At 48.9% G+C, this 11202-nt stretch overlaps 1 protein-coding gene across 1 annotated transcript in view; it reads left to right on the top strand.

Annotated features, from left to right (window-relative positions):
- Window positions 1-3039: 3039 nt before the first annotated feature.
- Window positions 3040-11202, top strand: part of ankfn1a (ankyrin repeat and fibronectin type III domain containing 1a) — an 87936-nt gene continuing 79773 nt past the window's right edge. The window contains exon 1 of the mRNA XM_080209164.1: window positions 3040-3241. Within this exon, the coding sequence (XP_080065290.1) occupies window positions 3056-3241 (186 nt within the window). The 5' untranslated portion in view covers window positions 3040-3055. The remainder of the gene's footprint in view (window positions 3242-11202) is intronic.

The following is an 11202-nucleotide window of genomic DNA, read 5'->3' as shown; positions in this document are numbered from 1 at the left end:
ATTGGAGAAGGATACAGAGACAGAAAAAGTAAATCAAAGAAAGGGAGAGGAAGAAAACTTTGGAATAAAGGAGCAGGAGAAGGCCATTCAGCCCTTCAAACCTGTTCTGCCATTCAATACAAACATGGCTGATCATCCACTTCAATGTCTTTTCCCCACACCATCCACAGATCCCTTTCTGTTATTGGTATTTAGAAACCTGTCAGTCTCTGTTTCCACAGCCTCATGTAGACAATTCCAAAGATTCACAACTCTCTGTGTAAAGAAATTTCTCGACATCTCAATTCCTAAGCAGCTTCTCCCTAATTTTGAGATTGTGTCCCCTGATTCTAGACTCCTGCCAGTGGAAACCTCTTACCTAGTGGTATCCTCACTACTATTCACCAGATGAAGGGACAGCGCTCTGGAAGCTTGTGATGTCAAAATAAACCTGTTGGACTTTAATCTGGCATTGTGAGACTGCTTACTGTGCCCACCCCAGTCCAATGCTGGCACCTCCACATCATCTATCTCACTTTGCCTTAAAAATATTCAAAGACTCTGCTTCCATCACCTTTTCAGGAAGAGGGCTCAGAAAAAGGTCTGCCTCATCAATTCTTTAATTGGATGACCCTTTTTATTAAAGAGTTCTGGATTCTCTGACGAGGGGAAACATTCTCTTCATATCCACCCAGTCAAGACCCCTCAAGCTCTTATACTTCAATCAAGTCATCTCTTACTCTTCTAAATGCCAGCGGATACAAGCCTAACTTCTCCAACCTTTCCTCATAATACAATCCAATACATCCAATCCTGGTATTAGCCTGGTAAACATTCTCTGAACTGCCTCTAATGCATTTACATCCTTTCTTAAATAAGCAGACCAATACTGGGCACAATACTCCAGATGTGTCTCAACAGTACCTTGTATAACTGAAGCGTAACCTCCCTACTTTTATAATCAATTCCATTCACAGTAAATAATCATCCCCTGTTTAAATATAAAAAATTAATTAACTTTTAACAATTGAATAATATTTAAACACAAGATACAAATTTAACTGCCAATCAATCTCTATGAGTTCCAATCAAGCAATATTCCTCTTACAGACTTAAAATCACTTTCAACTTAGTTAGTAAAACTTAGGTTTACGTGCTTTAAGTTAGATTGCCAGGGTTGGACCTTTTGGAAATTGGTTGGAGATAGAGAGACAGAGAGAGATGCTGCTTTCTGCTTAAAGCCCAGGCAGAACTGCTTGTATTTTAAAACGAAAATGAAACTTTTTCTTACCTGCAAGCTTAGCGCGTCCCACTAATCACATGACTGTCCCTGTCAATTAACCTAATCAAAATTTCATATGACCCTGCACAGTTCATCTAAAATCTCATGAGAACCTAAAGAACAAAAAGTCCATTAACTCAATGTCAGTAAAACAAAGAAGATTGTCACTGACTTCAGGAAGCATGTGGAGGACATGACCCACCGACATCATTGGGGATGAAGTAGAAATGGTCGAGAGCTTCAATTTTCTAGGTACTCAGATCACCAACAATCTGTCCTGGTCCCTCAGGCCGACATTATAGTTGATGCAATAACCTCTACTTTCTCACGAAGCAAAGGAAATTTGGTGTGTACCCTACCACTCTCACGAACCTTTACAGATGCACCATAGAAAGCATTCTTCCTGGTTGTGTCACAGCTTGGTATGGGCTCCTGCTCTGACCAAGACCGCAAGAAACTACAAAGGGTCATGAATGTAGCCCAACCCATCACACAAACCAGCCTCCCATCCATTGACTCTGTCTACACTTCCTGCTGCCTCAGGAAGCAGCCAGCATAATTAAGGCCCCCTTATCCCAACCTTCTGGGGAGGCCTTCATGGTGGGGGGAGACGCACCCTGGACATTCTCTCTTCCAACTTCTTCTGCCAGGAAAAAGAGACAAAAGTCTGAGGTCACATACCAACCGGCCCGAGAACAGCTTCTTCCCAGCTGCCATCAGATTTTTGAATGGACTTACCTTGCATTAGGTTGATCTTTTTCTACACCCTAAAAGTGACTGTAACACTACATTCTGCACTTTCTCCTTTCCTTCTCTATGAACGGTATGCTTTGTCTGTATAGCTTGCAAGAAACAATACTTTTCACTGTGTGCTAATACATGTGACAATAATAAATCAAATCAAACTTGACAAAGTAACATATCTTTAGTTAAAATCAGTTATTGTTCTGAGTTATTAATATTTGCTGCATGGTTAGCAGACAAATCAACTCCTGGAACAAAACATGGCCTCTGAAAGAAATTCCACATTAACATAGAATATAACAAAATAACACAGTATCATCAGATTAGGATGGATTAAATCCTACTCATCACTTCCCTGAAGTCCCACTGTTACTTCCAGCATTTTAATATCAATGTTTTCAGATCCAGTTTCAAATGCTGTCTCCCTTTCCATTTCCTGCACCATTGCCTCTTTCCCTCTTTGCATTTGGGATAGTACAAGCTGTCTCATATACATGACATTGAGTTCTAGCCAAGTAGTGTGTCTGTAACTCGGGCAATGTGTCTGCAACCCTGCTGTGGGATACCCAGGTTGTCGGGGTACCGGGCTGAGGGGCGTACCCAGGCTGAAGGGGATGCCAGGGCTCAGAGGGTGCCCGGACCTTGTGGGGGGGGGGAGGAATCTGAGCTGAGGAGGGTACCTGCGCTGAGGGGGGGACCCGGGCTGTGGAGGGGACCCAGGTTGAGGGGGATGTGCCCAAGCTGAGGGGGGACCTTGGTTTGGGGGGGGGGGCGGGGGGGGGGGGGGGGGGGGAGGCGGGGGAGGGGGGTGGGGGGGCCTGGGCTCAGGGAGTCTGGGCGGGGTGGGATCTGAGTTGAGAGGGTGGTGCCTGGGCTGGGGGGGTGGGATGCCTGGACTGAGGGGGGTGCCTGGGCTGGGGGGGTGACTGGGCTGAGGGGGTGCTCAAGCTGAGAGGGGGCGGTGTTGCTCGAGCTGAGGGGGGGTTCCTGGGCTGAGCTCAGTGACAAGATGGTTTTCTTGTGGTTTTTAACAGGTGTTTGAGCTCCAGAATGATGGAGCAGATGCAGAACCTGAACCTGTCCAATCCCCGGAGAACCTGCAGCCCGGCATCTCCCAACGCTGCCAAGCGCCTGTATCGCAATCTTTCCGACAAGTTTAAAGGGAGCCAATCATCCTTCGATGAAGCTTTCCTGACACCAAAGAGTGACAAGGAGAGACAGAGGAGATCATCACTGGTAAGTGAATCACTCCTTATAAAACTAGCCAGCTGCTATAATACAATTACTGTCCCCATTGCACTGTGCAGGACAGAGAGGATGGGAACATTGGAATAAGATGCAGACAATGTGAGAGAGCTAAAGACTCAGAAGGTGGAATTTTACAATCTCTTTACAGCCATTTTGTGGTGGGAAAATGTTGTAAAATCGGTGGTAGATTGGCGAGTGCCAATGATGCCAGTTTTGGCACCTGTGGCAATTTTATGATACCCAGATTTCTGCAGTGGTTAGTTTCTTGCTAGAAATGGGCAAGAGGCTGATTAATTTATTGTGATTTGCTCAAATGTTCATTTCAATGTGTTTGGCGAGCCCAGCGCTACAAGGCCTTGTGGGGAGAGCAAAACACCTGCTCCCCATGAACAGGGAACAGTCGTGTCGGCGTTAACCGGTAGAACTGAAAGCCGTTGAGAATCCCTGGGAAGGCCGAGTGCAGGACAGGGGTGCCCCTTGGGCAATGCCCACCAGGCAGTGCCAAGGGACGGGGCCATTGGGGCTAGAGCCTGTGGGAGGGCACTGCCTAGGGATGGGGCCAATGGTCGGTCATGAGAGGGGCCAGTGTGGGACGGGCCAGTGGGGGGCCTGCTGGCACTCCACGTGCAATCAGTGGGGGGGCGGGGGGGCCGCAATTGGTCTGGGTGACAGGGGCTGCATCGCGGGCCGTGGGCCCCGACAATTGTGTTGGGGGGGGGGTGGCGGTGGTTGCTGTTTGAGGCTGCCTGCAGTAGCAGGGGCCTGACATCTCTCCCTCTGACAGACGCCAGCTACTGTTAATGCACATGTGCAGCATCAGAGGTCTGCACATGCGCAATATCTCCCTCTACAGGCTGTGTGGGGAATTAAGCCCCGCCCACAGCCTCTATGGCTGGAACCTGGCTTGCCCATCTTTCCACAGTCAGAGTGCTATCATTGGGCATGAAAACTCACCCGGAAAACGGATCTGGAACTCTCCCAGTTTCAGACCAGCTGGACACATAGAACATAGAACATAGAACACTACCACACAAACAGGCCCTTCGGCCCACGAGTTGCGCCGATCACATCAACACCTACCAATCTATAGACCTATCTATAACCCCCAATCCCATAAAACCCCATATACTCATCCAGAAGTCTTTTAAAAGACCCCAGCGAGTTCGCCTCCACCACCACTGACGGCAGCCGATTCCATTCACTCACCACCCTCTGAGTGAAAAACTTACCCCTAACATCACTTCTGTACTTTCCTCCCCGCACCTTAAATCTGTGTCCTCTCGTAGAGACCATTTCAACCCGGGGAAATAGCCTCTGAGAATCCACCCTATCTATTCCTCTCAACATTTTATAAACCTCTATCAGGTCGCCTCTCAACCTTCGTCTCTTCAGGGAAAAGAGACCCAGCTCCCTCAACCTAACTTCATAAGGCATGCCTCCCAGTCCAGGCAACATCCTTGTAAATCTCCTCTGTACCCTTTCAATAGCTTCTACGTCTTTCCTATAGTGAGGCGACCAGAACTGCGCACAGTACTCCAAATGAGGCCTGACAAGGGTCTTATAAAGTTGCAGCATTACCTCCCGACTCCTAAACTCAATCCCTCGATTAATGAAGGCCAGTACACCATACGCCTTCTTGACCACCTCTTCCACCTGCGAGGCCGATTTAAGAGTCCTGTGGACCCGGACCCCAAGATCCTTCTGCTCTTTAACACTACTAAGACTCCTGCCCTTGATAGTGTACTCGTTCATCCCGTTGGTTCTGCCAAAATGGACGACTACGCATTTATCCGCATTGAAGTCCATCTGCCACTTCTCCGCCCAGTCCTGCATCCTATTTATGTCCTGCTGCAACTTTTGACATCCTTCCAGACCATCCACAACACCACCGACCTTCGTGTCATCAGCGAACTTACTTACCCATCCCTCCACTTCCTCATCCAGGTCATTTATGAAAATGACAAACAGCAAGGGTCCTAGAACAGATCCCTGGGGCACTCCACTGGTGACTGACCTCCATTCAGAAAAAGACCCATCCACAACCACTCTCTGCCTTCTGCAGGCAAGCCAGTTCTGGATCCACAAGGCCAAAGCCCCTTGGATCCCATGCCCTCTCACCTTCTCAAGAAGTCTTGCATGGGGGACCTTACCAAACGCCTTGCTGAAGTCCATGTACACCACGTCCACGGCACTTCCTTCGTCAATGTGTTCAGTCACATTATCGAAGAACTCAACTAGGCTCGTAAGGCACGACCTGCCCTTGACAAATCCATGCTGACTATTCCTGATCATGTCAAACCTCTCCAAATGCTCGTAAATCTTGTCCCTCAGAAGCCTCTCCATCAGCTTACCAACCACTGAAGTCAGACTCACTGGTCGGTAATTTCCCGGGCAATCTCCGTTCCCTTTCTTGAAAATAGGGACTACATCCGCAATCCTCCAATCTTCCGGAACCTCTCCCGTCTCCATTGACGACGCAAAGATCATCGCCAGGGGCTCTGCAATCACTTCCCTCGCCTCCCACAGTATCCTGGGGTACGTCCCATCTGGTCCCGGCGACTTATCTATCTTGATAGAATTCAAAAGTTCTAATACATCCTCCACCTTAATATCCACAAACTCAATCTTTTCCATCTGCTGCAAATCCGTAGCAAAATCTCCCAGATCAGCTTCCACCGTGAATACTGAGGCAAAGTACTCATTAAGCACCTCTGCCATTTCTTCTGGTTCCACACAGACCTTTCCCCCTTCACCTTTTATAGGTCCTATCCCTTCTCTTCTCATCCTTTTATCTTTCACATATTTATAGAAGGCCTTGGGATTCTCCTTAATCTTACTCACCAAGGTCTTCTCATGACCCCTTCTGGCTCTCCTAATTTCCCTTTTAAGCTCCTTTCTACAGTCCTTATACTCCTCAAGATCCTTAACGTCTCCTAGTTCCCTGAACCTTTCGTACACCTTCCCTTTCCTCCTGACTAGGTTCGACACAGCCTTCGTGCACCACGGTTCCCGCGACCTACCAAAGCCCCCTTTTCTCATCGGAACGTTGTCATGCATAGCTCCAGACAAACATTCCTTGAATATCCACCACCTTCCTTCGGTACTTTTCCCTAAGAACGCCTCCTTCCAGTTTATTTGTCCAAGTACTTCCTGACTTCTCCCCTTACTCCAGACAAACACCTTCCTAGCCTGCCTGATCCTATCTCGTTCCAATGCAATTGTGAAGGAGATAGAATTATGGTCACCATTCCCAAGATGCTCTCCTACCGAGAGATCCATCACCTGCCCTGGTTCATTCGCCAGTACCAGGTCAAGTACAGCCTCTCCCCTCGTAGGCTCATCCACATACTGTGTCAGGAAACCTTCCTGAACACACCTAACAAACTCCTCCCCATCCAAACCCCTTACCCTAGGGATATTCCAGTCAATGTTTGGGAAATTGAAGTCTCCCATCACGACAACTCTGTTATTAATACATCTCTCCAGAATCTGTTTCCCTATCTGCACTTCAACTTCCCTGTCACTATTGGGTGGCCTATCGAATACACCCAGCAAAGTTTTCGACCCTTTGCTGTTCGTAACTTCCACCCACAGAGACTCTGTAGATAGTCCCTCCACGGCATCCTCCTTCTCTGCAGCCATGACACTGTCCCTGATCAACAGTGCCACTCCACCACCTCTTCTGCCATCCTCCCTGTCCTTCCTGAAGCATCTGAAACCTGGCACCTGAAGTACCCAGTCCTGTCCCTGAGACATCCAAGTCTCCGTAATGGCCACCACATCACATTCCCAAGCAGCAATCCACGCCCTAAGCTCATCTACCTTATTCACTACACTCCTTGCATTAAAATATATACACTTCAGCCCCTCAGTCTGGGCATTTCCCTTCTCCACCCCCTGTCTAACCTCCCTCCCATACTGCCTGCGGTCCTCCCCTACCTGGGAGCTAACCTCCTCCGTCCCAGTTTCCCCATCACAATTCCCTCCCCCCATCCTATCTAGTTTAAAGTCCCCCCGGTAGCATTAGCCAGTCTTCCCGCCAAGATATTAGTCCCCCTGGGATATTAGTCCCCCTGACACTTAGAAAAAAATCTCATAAAATTCCACCCAGAGATCTGGGAAACAGCCCAATATTACTGACTTCAGGATTCTATCAGAGGAAAGGTGAGAAGCTGTAACTCTGGACGTGGATTCATTAACATCCTCAGTGAAAGTCCAAATATTCATTCCACAAAGTAGAAACAATAAGCAAATTTTAAAGATAACAAACAACATTGTGGGGATTACCAGACAGTGAGAGGGCCGCACTATCGAGGGGTCAGTCAGTGAGAGGGCCGCACTATCGAGGGGTCAGTCAGTGAGAGGGCCGCACTATCGAGGGGTCAGTCAGTGAGAGGGCCGCACTATCGAGGGGTCAGTCAGTGAGGGGGCCGCACTATCGACGGGTCAGTCAGTGACAGGGCCTCACTATCGAGGGGTCAGTCAGTGAGGGGGCCGCACTATCGAGGGGTCAGTCAGTGAGGGGGCCGCACTATCGAGGGATCAGTCAGTGAGAGGGCCGCACTATCGAGGGGTCAGTCAGTGACGGGGCCGCACTATCGAGTGGTCAGTCAGTGAGAGGGCCGCACTATCGAGGGGTCAGTCAGTGAGAGGGCCGCACTATCGAGGGGTCAGTCAGTGAGAGGGCCGCACTATCGAGGGGTCAGTCAGTGAGAGGGCCGCACTATCGAGGGGTCAGTCAGTGAGAGGGCCGCACTATCGAGGGGTCAGTCAGTGAGAGGGCCGCCCTATCGAGTGGTCAGTCAGTGAGAGGGCCGCACTATCGAGGGGTCAGTCAGTGAGAGGGCCGCCCTATCGAGTGGTCAGTCAGTGAGAGGGCCGCACTATCGAGGGGTCAGTCAGTGAGAGGGCTGCACTATCGAGGGGTCAGTCAGTGAGAGGGCCGCCCTATCGAGGGGTCAGTCAGTGAGAGGGCCGCCCTATCGAGTGGTCAGTCAGTGAGAGGGCCGCCCTATCGAGTGGTCAGTCAGTGAGAGGGCCGCACTATCAAGGGGTCAGTCAGTGAGAGGGCCGCACTATCGAGGGGTCAGTCAGTGAGAGGGCCGCACTATCGAGGGGTCAGTCAGTGAGAGGGCCGCACTATCGAGGGGTCAGTCAGTGAGAGGGCCGCACTATCGAGGGGTCAGTCAGTGAGAGGGCCGCACTATCGAGGGGTCAGTCAGTGAGAGGGCCGCACTATCGAGGGGTCAGTCAGTGAGAGGGCCGCACTATCGAGGGGTCAGTCAGTGAGAGGGCCGCACTATCGAGTGGTCAGTCAGTGAGAGGGCCGCACTATCAAGGGGTCAGTCAGTGAGAGGGCCTCACTATCAAGGGGTCAGTCAGTGAGAGGGCCGCCCTATCGAGGGGTCAGTCAGTGAGAGGGCCGCACTATCGAGTGGTCAGTCAGTGAGAGGGCCGCACTATCAAGGGGTCAGTCAGTGAGAGGGCCGCACTATCAAGGGGTCAGTCAGTGAGAGGGCCGCACTATCAAGGGGTCAGTCAGTGAGAGGGCCGCAGTATCAAGGGGTCAGTCAGTGAGAGGGCCGCAGTATCAAGGGGTCAGTCAGTGAGAGGGCCGCACTATCGAGGGGTCAGTCAGTGACGGGGCCGCACTATCGAGGGGTCAGTCAGTGACACAGTGACAGGGCTGCTCTATCATGGTATTGATGTGTCAGTGAGGCTGTTTTTGCCACACTGGGACGGGTCAATGATGATCTGTGATGGATTTGATCTGTTTGTTTTCAGTGTAAAAGTAACAGGGTTGTTGTGGTGGGAGATTTTAACTTCCCCTGTCTTGACTGGGAGTCACTTAGTGCTCGGGGCGTGGATGGGACAGAGTTTGTAAGGAGCATCCAGGAGGGCTTCCTGAAACAGTATGTAGATAGAGCAACTAGGGAAGGGGGCTATACTGGACCTGGTATTGGGGAATGAGCCCGGCCAGGTGGTCGATGTTTCAGCAGGGGAGCAGTTTGGGAACAGTGACCATAATTCAGTAAGTTTTAAGGTACTGATGGATAAAGATAAGTGTAGTCCTCATGTTAAGGTGCTAAACTGGGGGAAGGCTAATTACAACAATATTAGGCAGGAACTGAAGAATGTAGATTGGGGGCAGATGTTTGAGGGCAAATCAACATCTGGCCTGTGGGAGGCTTTCAAGTGTAAGTTGATAGGGATTCAGGACCAGCACATTCCTGTAAGGATGAAGGGTAAGTGTGGCAAGTTTTGGGAACCTTGGATAACAAGAGATATTGTGAGCCTAAGAAAAAGGAAGCATTTGTCAAAGCTAGGAGGCTGGGAACACACGAAGCAAGTGTGGAATACAAGGAAAGTAGAAAGAAACTTAAGCAAGGATTAAGGACGACTAAAAGGAATCATGAAAAATCATTGGCCAGCAGGATTAAAGAAAATCCCAAGGCTTTTTATACATATGTAAAGAGCAAGAGGGTAGCCAGGGAGAGGGTTGGCCCACTCAAGGACAAGGGAGGGAATCTCTGCTTGGAGCCAGAGGAAATGGGCGAGGTATTAAATGAATACTTTGCATCAGTATTCACCAAAGAGAAGGACTTGATTGATGATGAATCTGGGAAAGAGTGTGTAGATAGTTTGAGTCAAGCTGAGATCTCAAGGGAGGTGATTTTGCGGTTCTTGAGAAACATTAAGGTAGACAAGTCCCCAGGGCCTGATGGGATATACCCCAGAATACTGAGAGAGGCAAGGGAGGAAATTGAGAGAAATCTTTGTATCCTCACTGGCTACAGGGGAGGTCCCAGAGGATTGGAGAATAGCCAATGTTGTTCCTTTGTTTAAGAAAGGTAACAAGAATAATCCAGATAATTACAGGCCAGTGAGCCTTACATCAGTGGTAGGGAAATTATTGGAGAAGATTCTTCAAGACAGGATTTATTCCCATTTGGAAATAAGTGGAGGTATTAGTGAGAGGCAACATGGTTTTGTGAAGGGGAGGTCGTGTCTCACTAACTTGATTGAGTTTTTTAAGGAGTGACGAAGATGATTAATGAGGGTAGGGCAGTGGATGTTGTCTACATGGACTTCAGTAAGGCCTTTGACAAGGTCCCTCATGGCAGACTGGTGCAGAAGGAGAAGTCGCATGGGATCAGAGGTGAGCTGACAAGGTGGATACAAAACTGGCTCGATCAAAGAAGACAGAGGGTAGCAGTGGAAGAATGCGTTTCTGAATGGAGGGCTGTGATAAGTGGTGTTCCTCAGGGATCAGTGCTGTTTGTAATATATATAAATGATTTGGAAGAAAATGTAACTGGATTGATTCGTAAGTTTGCAGATGACACAAAGGTTGGTGGATTTGTGGAAAGCAATGGGGACCATCAGAAGATACAGCAGGATATAGATCAGTTGGAGATTTGGGCAGAGAGATGGCAGATGGAGTTTAATCCAGACAAATGTGAGGTAATGCATTTTGGAAGGTCTAATACAGATAGGAAATATACAGTAAATGGCAGAACCCTTAAGAATATTGATAGGCAGAGGGATCTGGGTGTACAGGTACACAGGTCACTGAAAGTGACATTGCAGGTGGAGAAGGTAGTCAAGAAGGCATACGGCATGCTTGCCTTCATCGGCCAGGGTATTGAGCTTAAAAATTGGCAAGTCATGTTGCAGCTTTATAGAACCTTAGTTGGGCCGCACTTGGAATATAGTGTTCAATTCTGGTCGCCACACTACCAGAAACATTTGGAGGCTTTGGAGAAGGTACAGAAAAGATTTACCAGAACGTTGCCTGGTATGGAGCTGTGAAGAAGTTGGAGAAACTTGATTTGTTCTCTTTGGAATGATGAAGGTTGAGGGGAGACCTGATAGAAGTTTACAAGATTATGAGAGGCATGGACAGAGTGGATAGTCAGAAGCTTTTTCCCTGGGTGGAACAGTCATTT

This window comes from Carcharhinus amblyrhynchos, chromosome 21 (assembly GCF_965287045.1).
Source record: "Carcharhinus amblyrhynchos chromosome 21, sCarAmb.v2.hapA, whole genome shotgun sequence".
In the NCBI taxonomy this organism is placed as follows: Eukaryota; Metazoa; Chordata; class Chondrichthyes; order Carcharhiniformes; family Carcharhinidae; genus Carcharhinus; species Carcharhinus amblyrhynchos.
This window is presented reverse-complemented; position numbering and strand designations above follow the sequence as displayed.